This window comes from Aulonocara stuartgranti, assembly GCF_965226115.1.
Source record: "Aulonocara stuartgranti genome assembly, chromosome: 15".
In the NCBI taxonomy this organism is placed as follows: Eukaryota; Metazoa; Chordata; class Actinopteri; order Cichliformes; family Cichlidae; genus Aulonocara; species Aulonocara stuartgranti.
In genome coordinates, this window is record NC_138951.1 from 40,344,399 (window position 1) to 40,362,560 (window position 18,162).

Below are 18,162 nucleotides of genomic sequence, written 5' to 3' on the forward strand. Positions count from 1 at the left end.
ATTACAGTCTGACTGTGAAACAAGGCGTATTAAAAGAATTATTACTCAGACATCACAATGGTCCCCCATCACTCCCTGACACACGCCTTTGAGGAGATTTATTTCACACAGGCGTGATTATTGTGTCTATGGGAGTCTGTGTTTCTCTAATCTGCGGGTTTGCATGGATTTCTGCATTTTGCAGCTCCCGTGCTCACACATGCACACGCAGCCGCTTGGGTGTGCATCTCCGTGCGCTCGTGCACGTGCATGTGACTGCCCCAAAATAGATACCCTCTCCTGTGCACAGCGTTGCATATCAGTCTGCCTGGCACACTTTGAGTTAACGCTTGAAATTTGAGGCACGTACGGTTCAGAAAGCTGCAAGGAAAAAAAAAAGAAAACAGGCGGCAGTCTGGCAGCTGCTAAGTCTGTTCTCCATACATTTTGTGTGTGAGAGTGTATATGAATGTGTAAATGTGTATATGTATGTCTCTGCTTCCTTCAAAGTGTGTGTGTGTGTGTGTGTTGCCTCCAGTGCTGCTGTGTGAAACAGAAACACTGGAGACAACAGAAAATAACATAATCCAACTATTAGGTTCCCTAAGACATAGATGTGTACTGTACACACCTCACAAGGACATGACTCATGGGAAATTATATGAATTTTCACTCGCCTTTCTTAATATTTACTGCTGATACACAAGCAATCATACGCTGTGTTCCCTCCACAGCTACAAAGAGTGAAAGATGTGTAATCCAATTTCCTTTGTGTATTATTGTTATTATTGGTAGATATCAAAATGCATCACAAACATATTATAAATCATCACGCTGTTTCGTACTCAAGAACAGCTCCATTTCCATATGAACTTCGATGCAAGGCGGGACCCGGAGACAACGAGCGCCGTGCGCGCTGGAAACAGGGACGCATCAGCAGTATTAGCACAGAGAATTATTTACAGTTTTTCTCACACTTCAGCGCCTTATTTCAATTAGCCTGCGCTCAGTGTCGAGCGGCTCTAAAGCCGATGGGTTGTTCGTTGGTCCCCTTCCCAAAAGCCTATCACGGGTCGCTATTGATGGCAGAAACAGGCCTGGATCTGTTTTGTGGTTTCATGGGCTCGTTAACTTTTTCCCCTTTCATGGGCGTGTGATTACCACAAGCCTTTCACTGTAGCACAAAAAGGTTGTTTTTTTCCCTCTCTCAAAAATGGTACAGTAGGTACAAGCGGTACAGTAAATCTCTTAAGCAGCTTCACTTCCCATCATGTGATTATTCCATGACAAAGCAGGGGATAGAGGAGGTGATAAGTGACATCCAATAATTATTTTAGCTTTTAATGTGGCAAATTAGCTGAAACGAATGCTAAACCACTTTCCCTTCCCTCACAAGATAAACAGCACCTGATAATGTGTATGAAACATTACCCTGATGAACAACCATGCGGTGCCTACTGAAAGTGAAGCCATTAAACATAATATAAAAGACACACACGCTGTCGGTTTTCATTTGTCACCTCGCCGTGAATACCGAGTCCTGGTAAAGTCTCATCTGGCCTCTGTGTGTGTGTGTGTGTGTGTGTGTGTGTGTGTGTGTGTGTGTGTGTGTGTGTGTGTGTGTGTGTGTGTGTGTGTGTGTGTGTGTGTGTGTTGCGTCCATGCATATGCTTTGCACTGGCTCAAAACTTGACATGCTCCTCTCCTCGATTTCCCATCTTATTGTCTGTAACCCCTGTGGTAATAACCGAACCACCGAGATACATTCAAGTGCAACAATGTGTGGGTGTTGAATCTCACAAAGAGGTTATGAATAAGTCTGCCCTGACTAGTGGCAGTGCTTTGGAGAATATCACTCTGTGCGCTCCCACTGTATGACAGCTAATTGAAGCTTCCCCTTGGGCTGAGTGCAGCACAGACATAATAATCAAGGATCCTGTCCTGGATTCGATATATAGCCCGAACGTGGGATTTGCTTCTTTTGTCATAATCAAAGGAACGTCGCACAGGGAAAGTTCAGGAGTGTCAAGGCATGTGTTGCCACAATGGAAAACAGAACTATTTGCTTAATGTTATGAATCTGAAAAGGTCTGGAAAGGCCTGCTGCAGCACCGCCAACAGATCGATAGCCATCCCTCACTCGGCTCTGCTTGCTCTGCTTATAAAAACCATCCACTTAGACATCTCTGTGAAGAAGTGACTACCTGAGAAGAGTGTCCATTTTAATGCCTTTGGGTTAATTCCTCCTAGCGTTCATTGGATTAAATTAAACCAGTCTATGGCATAACGGTAATGAGATTATTGTGTTTCTGGTAGGATTACGGGATGACAAGCTACGTACACGGGAGCAGCAGTGGTCAGAGGGGCTGCATTGTTTATGCACGGATCTCTGTGGGAAGTGTAGCCTACATCCACATTAGCCTCGTTTTCACACTGGAAAGCGGATTAGTTTGCATCATAAACATGACATGAAACCTCCAAACTGGATTAATTGAGCCATTTTAAATAATGCGTTTTCTTCCCAGTACTGCTCATTAACGAAGCTCTGATGGCGTCCAATCAGAGCAGCAAGAGTTTTATTGGGGGTTTTTTCGTAGCTAACTGATTCTTTGGTTTTTTTCAATCCACCCCGCAGCCCTTTCCGTAAGCCACAGGGTCGTCCCTCTCAAACGGAAACCCCTCAGTTCAAGCTCTATATCAACAAGACTCCAACATTAATTATATTCCCAGCTTTGCTGTTGACAGCAGGCACCATCAGAGAATAAAAAGATTGCGGTCGTTTTAACTAGCGCGTAAACCCCAACATCACAGCAATTTTTTTTGTTTTTGCATGTAGTCCTGTTGAATGAGAGTATAGACAAGATACAGTTGTTAGTTGACATGCAAAAGGAATGTGCTTGGATTACAGCAGATGCCTCTTTGATTTATTGGCTGTAGTGGTGAGCCCTTTATCTTGAATCACGCTGCCGAACAGCAATTTATTTTCATTTCATTTCTGTCTGGATCCTAAACCTCCCACCCACAGAGACTGGGATTTTTAGCCTTATCATCTTTCATACTTTGGAAATGAGAAACCCATAAAGGGGCCCCACAGTTTCTTGGGAGCCTTGTGGAAGTTTGCCAAGCAACTCTGACCCAGACATTTATGAAGAAACAACGATAATCATTTTAACACTGCGTTGACACACATTCGTTTCCTTTAGACCGAGCCGCAGCATTGATTGCCACAGCTTGTAAAGTCAACCAGGAATCTGCAAAGCTTGCTTTCACGTCTCTGATTCTTCTCAGTGAGTCTTAAAAAAGAGAAAGAAAGAAAAAAAAGGGCTATAGCAATAAAAGGATATTGGTGCAGAATAGAGACAAACATTTCTCCCAGCCAGCTAAATGCTGGTGCTGAAAGGACACTAAGCACAGGTTGTCTCTCAACTGCTGTGACAGGCTGTGCAGCCAAGAATTTCACTGTGTTGAGTAAAAGGATACAGGTAGGGGAGAAGGGACAAGAGAAGGGGGGATGCTGAGGTGAAGCCAGCCGACCAGCCAGCCAAATCTGCCTTCAGCTCAGTGTCAAAACAGCCAGTCAGCTGTGTACACCTTCATGTCACCTGCTTGTGCGTGTGTGTGTGTTTGTGTGTATGCCGTCCTATAGCCTCCCTCAACAGGAGGGAGCACAGAGAGTCATCTCCTCTGGTCAATAGAGCCTAATTCTCCACAGGTGGCAGCCAGCCTCAAAGACGATTCCCTTCAGCTCCACTGTGCTGAAGCTTCTGATCCACACGATGGGGCCTTTGGTGATGGAAGAATTGGTGTGTGTGTGTGTGTGTGTGTGTGAGGGTTGAGTCAGATAAGAGGCGATAGATATGGAACCAGGGGTTCACCAGAACGCCGAAAATGTCTTCTTATTGACCCCACTCTTATTGAATTTTCCCATCGTCGCCCTCTGTTTCTCCGCTTCTCTTGCCTCACCCCTTCCACCTCAGATTATCTCCTCGTCCTCACTTTCTGCCTCGTCTCTACCTTCACCTGTTATTTCACAAGGTGTTGCAGCACCGACAGCAACTGTGCTCAACCCCGGCAGTGTAACAGCACCTCTTCGCATTTTCTGCATGCTCTATAGGCAGCCTAATGGAGGAAATCAAAGTACTCAAATGCGATTAGATCGCATAACGTTCAGAGCTCCTTTTGATTGATTCGGCTTTTTTCTGTTAAATTCAACCAACAAATATGTTTTTTTCCGAGGTGGTTGTTCTGCTTTCTTTTTGCACTTGCAGATTTATATCAAATAGTCAGTGTTTATCAACATTTCATCTATAAAGCTCCCTTATGTTCAACTTTTATGAAATGTAATTACAGCGTTACTCTCACTCCTCCGGTGTATCACATGAAAAATGTCTTCATAGTTTTTCCTTAGTGGCTCATGTTAAATGTAAGGACTGCACTATTTTTCTCCTTTCCTGGGACTGAAACATATTGTTTTTGCCCGGGGCATTGGAAGAGTTACTGCACACCTGTTTTATCAGAGTATGAGTTGTAGGGAGAAACAACTGTAAAATGAATGTTCTGGCACCATGGCTGCACATACAGGTTCCGTGTTGCTCTAGTGAAATTTAATCAGCCATGCCACAAAATCTTCCAGGCAAGAATGATTGCCAGGCAGGAGGATGTTACTGTAATTATTGTCTTGTTCGCTTCAGACTGAGTGCCTTGGATAAGCCATAGTCAACGGGAAAGCAAATACGCTTGTTGCACAAAGCACTTAGTGGCAATTTACACAACAGGGTACTTGGATGTATAAGCATTACAGCGTCGAACGTGTTGAGGAAAAAAATGGGAATGTTGCTTACAGGGGGCGCCGTTAAGGTTTAGTTGTACATGAAGACTTCTGCCCACCAGAAGGTCAAGCTTTGAAAAGCTGCCAGGTTGAATATTCTTAGCAAATCCTCGGTATTATGTGTTTTGCACAACAGGGGTGCCACACTAATGAGCTGACCTCACACAGCAACCGCAGGTCAACTTACCATTTGGTTATTATTTTTATTCACAGCACTGCATCGTGTTTTTGGAGGCTGAGAAACACTAAATGTATCCCAGTGAGATCCAGACTCGTCGTGTTCTCCCCCAACCCCATCCAACCCAGCGCAGATCACACAGCGGCGCTCCACCCAAATATTGACTTCTGTTTTTTCTCTCCCGTTGCACAGCACCGCCGTTTTCAGAAGTCACCACGACTCCGCCTACAAAAACGACAACCACCACAACAACAACCACGGTGCACTGGGGTGTGGACAACAATACCACCACAACAGGGTACAAGGAGCGCAGCAGGGGAACGCCCAGGCCACGTCCTGTAATCCCACAGACTCCTTCCCCTCCGCCCCTGGAGTCTTTCCCTTTACCTGAACGCTTCTGCAAGGCAATTGAGAAAAGAGACATAATGTGGCCTCAGACCCAGAGGGGCATGCTTGTTGAGCGACCTTGTCCCAAGGGAACACGAGGTAAACAGGGCCGTCTTTCCTTCTCTCTCTCTCATCTCAGGGCCGACTGCTCGCTGCGTTCAATATGACCCGACAGCTCTCGAGAGAACATCCCCGTGTTTGTTAGATATTCCTTTTTTCTCTAATTATAAAAGATTTAACTTAAAGGAATCAGCAGTGGCTGTTAGCGTAAGCAGTCTCTGACTGACTGAGGCTCAGCTGTTTGTTTGTTCCTCATTTGATTGTATATGAACTCGTGTCACTTTGTAGCAATAACAGGCTAACAAAATTAGTTTTCTGTACATTGTCTCGATAGACAAAGTGGGGAAAACTAAGAAGAAACATCTGCTCAGGCTTATGTTGTCATGTGCACAAAAATGTTTTGGATTCATATATGTTCTACATATAAATACTCAATTTGCATGATTGTGTTGCTTGTGTGCAATTTCTTCCTTTGATCTCTGTTTCTGCCTTTGTTGTTCAGCGAGCAGCCTCATAAAAAATATGTATTTGATTTGAGTTGATTCAACTTGACTGTTCTCTTCTTGTTTGTTTTCTTGGTTTTTTTCTGTCAGGCACAGCATCTTATTTATGTGTCCTTTCCACCGGGGACTGGCACCCAAAGGGCCCTGATCTCAGCAACTGCACCTCCCACTGGGTCAACCAAGTAGCCCAGAAGGTTTGTATGAGCTCTGCCTCGCTGTTTTCCATCTAAGTGTTTTTCTTAAAATAAGGAGTAGACAAAAATAATGTGTTCCTGTAAAGGACGTCAGTTGCAAAAGTAAACTATTCACTGGAAAAAAAATATAAACATGGAAGCAAATCTGGGTCAGAATCACTCGAAAGCAGGATGACAAAAAGGGCTGATGTGTCCTATACTTTTGGTTTTATAGAAGACGACTACAAAAAAAGAAAAAAGTGAAATATCGGAGTTAAAACGATCCAAATTTTGTGTTAACAAAATAAAATGACACAAACTGCATTATACAGAGGGACAGTAGGAAAGGCACCATGAAGCTGCAGTGTGTATAATTGTGTATTTACATTTTAGTGATTTTGATTTTACACTTTGGTTAGTGGTGTAGTGGTTAACACCTTCACCCAGTTTGAAACTGGGAGGTCAGAAGCTGGCCCATAAATAGGACGGTTGTATTAGGAGGAGCATCCGACATGTAATCTGTTCCAAATCCACCACGTGGACTCGTTTGCTTTGGCACCCGACTCGGAAATAAGGGACAAAAGTACCTGACATTGTGCCCTTTGATTAAAAGCCTTTTACCTTCTGTATAATCTGCACCATAGTCTTATTTTGCAAACCACTCTTTGTAGACATGTTTTTTTCTTTTGCCTTAGCACACAATAAAAAAAGAAAAAACTGCCACTATAGCAGCTTCTGCTGTGTGAAGAAAACATTAAACCCTCTTTTCATAACCAATATTTCAAGGACTCATTCAAGTGTGATTTTTATGTTAGAAACAGAGCCGCAAAGAGCCCTCCAAGTCTGTCTTTTCGTATTCTCATTCGCATTACTCACTCTCTCCCCATGCAGATCCGCAGCGGTGAAAACGCAGCTAACTTGGCCAATGAATTAGCCAAGCACACCAAAGGACCCATCTTTGCCGGGGACGTCAGCTCCTCAGTGCGCCTGATGGAGCAGCTGGTGGACATCCTGGATGCGCAGCTGCAGGAGCTCAGACCCAGCGAGAAGGATTCTGCAGGACGGAGCTTCAACAAGGTAACCAGATCCTCCACATATTAGCAGGGTATTAAAAAATATTACCTCAAGTTTCTCCCCAGTTCCCTCTTACTGAATGACTCTGCATAACTTACATCGCTTTTATGCTTTACTGATAACTTAATACTTCTTTAATACAATAGCTGCGTTTTATTCGATTTTTTTCACCAGATTACGTCAGCAGTCTGCTTTTCTGTGCTTTTCACTTCAAGTTCAGCCGAGCTGGGAAACAAACAGAAAAGCAGTTCTGATTTTTGAGCAGATGTGTATTCAGTGTCATGAGTGTGATCCACCGGTGCCATTTGAGACTGGTCGTTTTATCAGTTGGTTTTTCCATCCAGCGCTCACCCCTTTATTATTTCTACCAATTCTTTACTCGAGCTCGTGAACTTGTGCAAATTACATGTCTCTATTTTGTATCTGTTCTTTTCCTTCTCAAACAAAAAAAGCTCCAAAAGCGAGAAAGGACATGCAGGGCATACATGAAGGTACTGAAGCAAAGCTTCTGCCCACTCTGCTTGCAGCTGCTGTCCCCTCTATTCCTGTACTACCGTACTGTATATGCCCTAGCCCAAGTTCAGCAGCATGCACCCTCTCCACTGTCGTGTACACCCTCCTCCCTGTGCTTCCTGCTTTTTTGAGTAATTGCTTCACACAAAAACACAGTTGTATTCAAAGTGCTTCCTAAGTCAAAGAGAAGTCATCTCCAGTTACTTAGGTGGCTTCTTTTTGTAACTGTGTACGTGTCTTCTTTTTTTTCTCTCCTGTATGCATTGACAGCTATGGTGTATTTTGTTGTTTCTTCCGTTTGTCCCTGTTATTATTTTCTGTGTTTACTCAAGACTGCACGCCTACATGAATAACAGCACAACTCAAGCAGACATCCTCTTCTTACATCCCCCTCATTATTCATTTGATGAAGGATTTGCTGCTTTGTAGTGATGTATCAAAACTCTTTCTACGGATCGTTTCCTGACCATTCACAGCCTGCAAAGGGAAAATCCACAAGGGCGCAGGTTTGAGGTCATTAAATGAATGCGTTTCATAAATTAAAGGTACAAATCTATAGCTCGAGCTGGTTAATGGGGTTAGTGCAGGTCAAACGCTTTTTTTTTTCTTTCCCTTTCTTCCCCAAATGCTTTCACAGCGTTGGGTTCGCACATCAAAGTATTTTGGCTGTATATATATCCCCCCACCATCAGGGACATCAGTGTCCTCCACCTGCCACCAAAGTCACCCCCCTCAATCCATCTCTCCTTCGGGAGGGTGTTAAAATGGATCAAGCTAATTAGCCAGTCAACGGCCGTGCGCTCGTAAAGGAGGCAGGGAAACTGGAAAAAAGCAAAAAGCACATACGTAGTCATATCGCCGCCGCCGCGTCGCATCATCGTTTCGCTTTTTAAAGTCAAAACATTTCGATTTGACTTCCGAGAGGTTATGTCGATGTAAATTACAGCAGCATGAGAGAGGATCAGGGACAGGGATTGTTGAGTCATCAGTATCTGACATCTGACGCAACTTCACATTAGCCCCCCCCCACACACACCCCACCCTCTCCTCCAGCCGTCGCCAGCATTGATTACCTGATTAGACGCATTGATTTTATTATTTCCTGAAGAAAACCCTGCATCATTTATGCCCAATTTATCCTCCGTGTTTCCTGAGCTTTTAGATGGCAAAAAAGATGTAAGGGAAAAAAAAACAAGGTTTGCATTCACGGGACAAACAACAGTTTAGCAAACTGCACACTTTTGGTTGACTTTTCGAGTGCCTTTGCAGGGCGGCTTAATTACTTGTTCTACAGTAAAGTGTTTGAAGAAAAGGAAAGTTGCTGCCCACTGAACTTTCCAATTAGAGAGCTTTAATTGAGATCAGCCACGGAGACTTTGGCTTTCACCAGGCCGTCTCTTAATATCCTGTTATCAGACAGACGTGATAGGCTCAGTGCACTGTGACCCAGAGCATCGACGCAACATCCTTGGAAAAGAGGCCGAGCATCGCTGAAGCGCCTCGTCTCCTCCGCTCTTTTAGCAGTTCTTCCTTCATTAACATCACATTAAAAACATTTTTTATTGTTTTTATTTTGAAATGTGTTGCAAATATATGTTTACATTACATATACACCTGAGAAACAGACGTCCTTTCAGCTTCCTCACTTTTGTCCATTTCACTCCTAACGACGTGACACTCCAGCACAGCGTTTCACTAACTCACATCAGCGTCTGCATGTCACAGCTCATCCACAGAAAATGTCACTTGTTTCCAGACACTCAAGAACCTTTGTTTTCTGTGGATTTGTTTCGGTTATCTGCTTTAATACAGGCCATCGTGGACACGGTGGATAACCTTCTGCGACCAGAGGCGCTCAAATCCTGGCAGGACATGAACAGCACCGAGCAAACTCACGCAGCCACCATGTTACTGGATACTTTGGAGGAAGGGGCCTTCGTCCTCGCCGACAACCTCATGGAACCGGCTATTGTCAAAGTCCCAGCAGATAATATAAGTGAGTAAAGCCGAGTTTGCGGTAAGCAAATGACAAGCGTCCGTGATTGATGTGCGCCTCGGCTAATTTGATTACGCTCAGTTCATTGAAAGAGTAACTCCTGTGATAGCAACACAAGGCCGCCTCATAAAAAAGGACTTTGTTTTCATAATAAGGGTTTAAACCTCGGGGGAAGTGAAAAACAAGGCGTATTAGGTTTAACAAGTCGCTTACTGACAAAGTGATGAATATCAGACAATTAAATAGACTGGATTCTCTGATTGCGCACGCTTACTTTATAAATGTGTGCGTCTAGACCTTGTAACTCTATACACTAATGTGAACATTAGCCTGCTGTGCAGGCAGAAAAAAGGACATTGTTTATCCAAAGCTCCTCTTCCTTCGCTCATTTTCTTCAGCTGATAGACCGAACGAGAGAGTCCTTTGGTTTCTCTCAGCACCGTTTTATTCATATTAGTGGGAGCACCACTGGGATGAAACGATCACTGTGTGAGTGACGCTTTTATTGCGTGGCGCACTGTCACTAACATTTAGAAATGTTTAAACAGCTCGTGTAGAAATGTCAGGAAGAAATCGTCTTCCCTTCTGCTTTTTTTCTTTTTTGTCTCTTCTGAATTGACCGATTTTCGTTTTTTTTGTTGTCGTTCTCTAACTCATCCCCTGCCTCTCTGCTCTTGGCAGTCCTGGAAGTGTATGTTCTCAGCACGGATGGCCAGGTCCAGGATTTCAAATTTCCACAGATCGGCAAAAGCGGCATCTCAATCCAGCTCTCAGCCAATACTGTTAAGCTCAACAGTCGGAATGGTGAGTTAAAAAAGCAACGATAGCGAGAGGAGCTCGGTCAAAGTTAACTCTGGTAACTCAGAGACAAACAAAAGTGATTCTTTAGCGTAGGAGAAACTGTGAAATGGATTCATTTTCAAGAGACTGAGTGCAGTTTATCTCAAAAACTCCAAAGCTCTGCGATTTTAAACCTACAAATAAGGCCATTTGTAGCAAATATATCTCACTTCTCTCATCCATGCAGATAATTGCTTGAATAATTTAAATTCAGCTACATTGAAAAAGATGCAGTCAGTTTTAGAGCTTTCTCGTCCTCTGGTCTTCTGCATATTTTGTCTTCACTTCTTTTAGGCCCCTGTTGTTTTAATTGCGTCGCTCTTTCCCTAATCTGGTGTTTCTTTAAATCTTTCGCTCCGCAGGAGTTGCCAAACTGGTTTTCATGCTCTACAAAAACCTGAGCCAGTTCCTCAGCACAGAAAACGCCACCATCAAGATGGACAATGACGCCTACGCCCGCAACGTCTCGGTAGCCGTCAACTCGGACATCATCGCCGCCTCAATCAACAAAGAGTCTAGCCGCGTGTTCATTAATGACCCCGTGATTTTTACCCTGGAGCACATTGATGTAAGTCCGCCTGCAGGAACAAATGGACGGGCCATATTAAAAACACCAGGAGGGAAGATCTAGAGTAGACGGAGATGTGCAATTTGAATTGTAAATGTCTGGCTAGGTCAGTTGGCAGTTTATTTAAGTCATTGAACATCAAATTAAAGGAGTCTTTAGAACCTAAGTGAATTCTTAATGAAAACTAATTCTTTAATCAACATTGGGATATAAATGATACCCATTTTCTTTTATAGTGAGGGAAATTAACTCCTAGATTAGCCCTACAATCTAGGATGAAATTACTGGAGCACCAATTATCTTTCGTCTTTTAAAGTTGTCACTAGAGTTCCCAGAGGGCCGCGCGTGACTCCATTCTTTATCAGAGAAATTGTGCAATTCCAAAGACATGCCGTCAAACAATTATGCTTCTCTGTTATTAAGGCCTCGTATACGCGACCATGCTTCGGTTGATTTGGCAAGCATGTGCCAAATGAGATACAACATATGAATTGCTTCATAAGAGCTGTGAAGTGAAAAATCCTCATCCATATCAGTGCAGAAAAATACTTTCTGTGAGTGGGGGGTAAATGGCCTCTGTGTTCTACATGTGCTTCAATTTCAGGAAGTCAATTATTTGGACACTTAACCATATCTCTTGTTATCTGCAGATGGAGCACTACTTCAACTCCAATTGCTCCTTCTGGAATTACTCTGAGAGAAGCATGATGGGCTACTGGTCCACCCAAGGCTGCAAACTCCTGGACTCCAATAAAACACACACCACCTGCTCATGCAGCCATCTCACCAACTTTGCCATCCTCATGGCACACCGTGAAACCTCGGTATGTCCAGTCTTCTTTCGTGCCCACCCGTAGCATTGGAGGATTTTTGATTAAATCAAGATCAGACCCTTAACATTTTAGTTTCTAGGCTTGAATATTAAAGCAGCTAAAGATTGCAGCTATCACGGTGCGGTTTAATGAGTCGATCTGTGCGTACTGGGTTGTTTTGAGTGCATCTTCTCCAACACGTAATGCTAATTTTACACCCAGAAGCAAACGATAATGAAATAACCACAATTATTGAAAGAGAAAGATTTTTTTAATCAATATCATCACCATGGGCGCCCGCAGATATGTCATGGGATAGGGATGTAGTCCCAAAATATGAAATTGGTTACTCTGTGTCCTTTTGTTGCTCCTGATTTATCTCATTATGCTGGAATGTAAATGTAAGCAGTCATTTCTTCGTTTTAGTCCTCAATTATCAAATCTAAAAGGGGAGGCTACCATTATTTCCCTCAGAGCTTCACACGACCCTCTTTGTCATTTCGCCCTTTCGCTTCAGGCCAGCAGTGAAGTGCACGAGCTGCTCCTGACCGTCATCACTCGCGTCGGCATCGTGGTGTCCCTCGTCTGCCTCATGATCAGCATCTTCACCTTCTGTTTCTTCCGGGGCCTGCAGAGCGATCGCAACACCATCCACAAGAACTTGTGCATTAATCTCTTCATTGCAGAGTTAATATTCCTAATTGGTATCGATATGACGGAACCCAGGGTAAGCCGGAATGATTTCACCCTATTGATTTGGTTTTGATTCATCCTCTCTCTCCTTATCGCCTCTCAGCCCTCACACAAAAGACCCTTCCAGAGTAAAATGGATAAGACTTTAAGCATTGTTTGTTTCTAGCCTTCCCCACTTGTCCCTGACATGACACGAGTGGAACAGCACCATTAATATAGCTTACTAAAGGGACATGTCTTCCGCTTGATGGGTCTTTTTCCCTCTTTCCTTTGAAGCTGCAGCGACGATTGCTGAGCAACGGCAGCTTTTTTCTGTCTTTTTTCACAGCTCCAAATAATTAAATCTCCTAACTCTAACCCCACAATACTAATGGCATTTAAATTTGTACTGTGCTGATGGAAAGCTAAACCTGTGCTTAGTCAGAGCCCATGTGGTGAATGAATATTCATTGTTTTTCTCTGCTGTTGAACGAGACGCCCTGAAACGACGATCTTTTCAGGGAGCTTCAATAAAAGATGGGGTACACGATGTACAATTTTCACTAAAAAAACAGCAACAACAACAAAAGTCAGATGGAAACGACACGTGTCATCTTGATGTCGAAAGATAATTTAATAAATTTCACTGTGTCTCCTTTGCATCTTGTTCTTTGATTGTCTGAATCTGTTGTTCTTCTGTCGTTCTCAGATTGGCTGTGCCATCATTGCGGGGATCCTGCACTTCTTCTTCCTAGCTTCCTTCTCCTGGATGTGTCTTGAGGGAGTCCAGCTGTACCTCATGCTTGTAGAAGTCTTTGAGAGCGAATACTCGCGGAAAAAGTATTACTACGTGTCTGGTTACCTCTTCCCTGCCATCGTTGTCGGCGTCTCAGCAGCTATTGACTACAGGAGCTACGGGACCAAGAAAGCGTGAGTGCAGCTTCTTTTTTTCTCTCTCTCTGAAAACATTCTTGGAAATGCAGAGCAGACATGCTGGATGCTGCACTGTGTGGGCTTACCTGCTGTGGCTGCGTGTGGCAGATTTTGAAAAGAAATCCGCTCGTCATTTCTTCCAGCACCTTATGTGCATCCCTGGAGACTACACCAAAACATTTGAGCGCCTTTTGCCAGGGATGGGCAGCTGTTCAATTTTTTATGTCATTTGAAAGTGGCTGACAGACTCAACACTGTGGTTTCAGGGGAGGCTGCAGCTACATTAATGCCTTTCTGTTCAAAGACCCTCCTGTGACCTCTTGTTTGTAAATGCTGTCTTAAAGAGGAGAGCGCAGTGCAGGGGAAAAAAGCCTTTTACATAGATTAATGGCTATATCACAGCTAAGACGACGCTATTAAGAGGGGCTGCTCGGTTTGCTTCTTCTCCTGTTGTGTCCGGCCGTCTTCCTGCTCGTTTTGTGAAAGAGCTTTGAGTTAAACACTGATAATAAAAGACATCAGCCCAAGTAACCAAAAATGATTTCTTTCCATTTTTAGCCACAGGAGCACGATGTCGTTTTTGTGGTGTTCACTGCCTGGAGCTGATTTGTGTGTTTCTCTGACATAGGTGCTGGCTAAGTGTGGATAATCATTTCATATGGAGTTTTATAGGACCTGTCACCTGTATCATCATGGTAAGCTGTTTTCTTTTCTTTGAATACTCATACTGACAGAGTGAGGAAGGGACCAAGAGGGTGAGATGAAAGAGATGCAGGAGGAAGATAAAGGGAGCAAGATGGTTGAACTGAAGGGAAAAGTCAGCAGGATTTTTGCTCCAAGCCTTCCCGGTGATGACAGGTTAATTTTGCGCCACAGACAGATTACGAGGCGTCCGACGTTCCCCTCTGCCTCTCACTGCCTGACAAGCATCAGCCTTGATAGTGTACTTTAACCTCACTTTTACACAATTTCAGGAAGTCTCATATCACAGATATTACCTGATGACCTTCAAAGGTATGTGATGAGGGAAAAAATTATGTTAACAATTGGCTGAAATGGTCCATTTTACAGCACACGTTGCAAGCCGGGGTAATGTTCATAGCTCTTTTTTGTATTTGTCTGCCTGTAAATAGCGCACGACTTTGTCAGGAAGACGGAGAGCAAAGGCATCCCTTCTGTTTGGTCAGGGTCCGCCAAGGGTGAAGGACATATAGCATATAATACTGACATATGTCCCATTGAGACATGCAATTATTTACTGGTCATGACATTATTATCTCTCGCTCCATCAGAGAGGCTCAGAAGAATAAGACCTTCGGGAGTCTTACTTCCCTGCGCAGGACCAAAAAAAAGAAATAGCAGGTGGTGTGCCTCACATATATCCTCTCAGCTTCCCACATCATGTATTGCTTTGCCCTCGTGCACACCGAGGGATAAGGAAGCTCTGCAGGCTCGTCTTGCTGCTGTGTAGGGAGGATGGGTGGTATTTGTTCAGTACTGTGTTCATTATCCAAGCTAATGGTTGGTACTGTATCTACAGATGCAGTGACCTCTGCTGAACATCAAGCTGACACTGAAAATATACTAGAGAAAAGGGTCAGCCGTGTCAAATTCCATCGAGTCCCTGCACACTATTGGCAGACTGCTCCGAGTTTTCAAAGTAAAGATGCAGTGGCCGTACTCTTTGTCTGTGTGGCAGCAGAATAAGTAAAAGGCAAATCTGCACACTGGATTGCATTTCACAGCTTTCTCACAAACAGGCGTTGGCTTAGGAATGGAAGAAATGGTGCTCACTCGAAAAGGGTCTGCGCTGGATTGAAATGTCTCGGAGTAAATGCTGAAATGACTTTTTCTTGTTTTCAGTGATTTTCCTGTCTTTTTTCTTTCCTCCTCTCTGCCTCCCTGCTTTGAATGTGTGAGCTTATAATTGAGGAAAAGCTAACATTGTATTAAAGCAAACATACATTTCTCCCTGTCTCAGCAAATGCTCTGTCAGCCACACTGGAATATGTTTCCTTTCCCTAAATTGGACCCTCATTGTTTTCCAATCGAGTGTTGCTCTCATAATGATTTGCATGAAAAACATTTCTGCAGTGGAAATGATGATCGGGATCCCGGTGGTGATGACCGCAGAGATAGAATCATGACCCTGTGAGGAGCTAATGTATTGTAGCAGAGCTAATATGTGACAGGAATGAGGTTTTGCTGCACTGGGCCGGGCCTCGCACACCGCTCCTCTGATTCTGTGCAACAATTGACTCAAAAAGACAAAGTACTGTGGAAAGGGGCATCTCGGGGGAGCGTGCAGGAGCAAGGTTTGTCTGCACCATCCGTGACCCTGGTTTCTCTACAAATTGGCTTTGTCCTTGTCAATGAAAGACAGAGTTAGAAGGCGAAAAGGCACATGAACAGGAGAAAAGGAGAGAAAACAGTGCTGCTTTGGCTTATGTCTGGATCCCCACTTGTCACCCAGACCATGTTTGTGCCAAGTAACACCAGTTTTGACCTAGGGTGGTCATGTTTTGTTTTGTTTTTTCTCAGCCTTGTGCTTTCCCCCCTCATTTTTCCTGTTGTTTTTGCTGCCGGATGAAACGCTTCCTAAATACTGACTGAAAACAAAAGCTGAGAGCAGGCATTTAGATCCTTGTTCTTAGGCAGAGGTTGCCCTGCTTCTGGGCACAGGGGGTATTAGCTCCATGAAAGGAGGAACATGGAAGTAATGAGTGGTGGGGGGAGCCATTAGCATGCTTGAGATAACTTCAACACAAGGCCTTTTGGATCATGACACGTCGCGAGCAGTTCTTATCATCTGGACAGCTCCATCTGCACCTTTAATATTTTATCCCCAGCAGTTCATTTGGAGTTCAGTGTGTACACACACAGTCCGCTTCAGAAAAAGCTTTCTCCTCAGTCCCAGTGTGGCAAGGTGCTTCTGCATGGCTTGCAGTGATGATTCAGAGACAGAGTGAAGGATAGAGGCAAGACAGCTCCGCTCTAGCAAGAGGGATCCCCCGGGAGGGGCTGCGAAAGCATGTCGGTGGGGGTGGGAACATGTGCCATGCTGCTAGGTTACTTTAAAGTACCGTGTCCCTCTCCTCTGTCTCATTGGATCCATGTCACCACTCCAGGCTGTGTGAAAGGGTTTTTCAAAAGTCCTCGTCCTCGTGTCCCCCCACACCCACACGCCTCCCCTCCCCCACACCCACACCCACTGTCTGACTCATGCAGACAGGAATAATGGCTGATCACGGTGAAACAAAACATAGTTTCAGTGCCGTCTGTGATATGAAAGGTTTGCATTTTTTTCCTCTTCCTCTCTCGCCCCTTTTTCTTTTTTTTACAGTCGGGCTTATTGTGAGTGGCTCCATGAGTTGATTGCATGTGGAGGGGTGATGTATTGACCACAGGTAGTCTTTTGATAGCAGCGTGTGTGCACCAGAACACTGAGAAAGACTGAATGGCTGTGGTCTGAGTCCAGCTCACAAAGGTCCCTTGCATTGGCAGTCCGTCTCCATTTTTCTTTTGCCAGTGCTGCAGTGCTCTAAAGACAGCGTGCTAACGCCAAAATGCACTGTTTGGTTTTCGTCCCTACAAATGTTTTACTTGCATGGAGCTTCTTTGTTACGCACATGGCACTGACGCCGCGTACACATAAATTTGTCTGCCGTGTTTCTGGTGTTTGATCCTCTTATTTGCTCTATTGGAGACTCACATCTCAATTTCCCTTTGTAAGATATTCCTTGACATCATTTATACATGCCTGGCTTTCAGCACAAATGCACTTGGGTTTGTCTGAGTGAGTACATGTACATGCTGCGTCAGGTGCTAGTTTGCTCCAGAATAAATGTTTTTGAGGTAAATTATTTGGAAGGGCTCCTTGCTGGAACATGCAGCCTTTGTGTCTCTAAATCGCAGTATTGATTTTTTTTTAAAGGTAGCAAATAAATGTGCTCAGAAACACAGCGCATAGTATCCCTGTCTCAACCTGATATGTGCCACTGGTTCTCTAAAGATTTAATACATTAAAACAAGCAAGCAACAGCCTCCACACGTCTCCCCTTCCTTCTCTCTCTCTCTTTTCATCTGGCCACAAACAGGAATCGAACAAAATACACCACGTTCCCTCAAGCCTTCTGTAGCTGGTTATACCTTATAATATTTCACTATGTGCATAAAATGATATGCAGTTGTTTTGTACACCAAGAGGCTCTCATTTCTTCTGCTACTTTTCATTCCCTTCTGACATTCCCAGAATGGTGCTGTGTGGCTGCCCCCCTCTTTTCTTTTTTTCCCTTACAGTGATGGATTTTAATGCATTTCCATGCTCTTATTGATATAGAATGACACTAAATTTGGCGCCAGTCGGCCCCGTCTGAGACTAGCTGGAACGATAGATGTTTATTGGATTAGTCTGTGGACATGCAGAGTTGAAGGCTCTCCTCTTTTAATACTTATGGGCAAATTAACAGTTTTTTTCTGTGTGTGCTATATCTTCAGTCATACATCTTCATGTATTAACACTGCCATTACTCTGTTTTGACAGCTCAATCTCATCTTCCTGGTGATCACAATGTACAAAATGGTGAAGCACTCCACCACCCTGAAACCAGACTCTAGCCGACTGGAGAATATAAAGTAAGTGAAGC

General features: G+C 44.0%; 1 protein-coding gene across 14 annotated transcripts in view; it reads left to right on the plus strand.

Annotated features, from left to right (window-relative positions):
* The window catches only part of adgrl2a (adhesion G protein-coupled receptor L2a), a 94,618-nt gene that overhangs the window by 64,709 nt on the left and 11,747 nt on the right, over positions 1 to 18,162 (plus strand). For 10 of the 14 annotated variants that reach the window (XM_082506883.1, XM_082506886.1, XM_082506882.1 and 7 more), the window contains 12 exons: positions 5,178 to 5,471; positions 6,026 to 6,129; positions 7,000 to 7,185; positions 7,635 to 7,673; positions 9,508 to 9,691; positions 10,373 to 10,495; positions 10,894 to 11,099; positions 11,750 to 11,923; positions 12,429 to 12,638; positions 13,293 to 13,513; positions 14,145 to 14,211; positions 18,060 to 18,151. In XM_082506883.1, coding sequence (XP_082363009.1) covers positions 5,178 to 5,471; positions 6,026 to 6,129; positions 7,000 to 7,185; positions 7,635 to 7,673; positions 9,508 to 9,691; positions 10,373 to 10,495; positions 10,894 to 11,099; positions 11,750 to 11,923; positions 12,429 to 12,638; positions 13,293 to 13,513; positions 14,145 to 14,211; positions 18,060 to 18,151 — 1,900 coding nt within the window. The remainder of the gene's footprint in view (positions 1 to 5,177; positions 5,472 to 6,025; positions 6,130 to 6,999; positions 7,186 to 7,634; positions 7,674 to 9,507; positions 9,692 to 10,372; positions 10,496 to 10,893; positions 11,100 to 11,749; positions 11,924 to 12,428; positions 12,639 to 13,292; positions 13,514 to 14,144; positions 14,212 to 18,059; positions 18,152 to 18,162) is intronic. The other 4 variants (XM_082506890.1, XM_082506894.1, XM_082506885.1 and 1 more) reach the window with 1 other exon arrangement.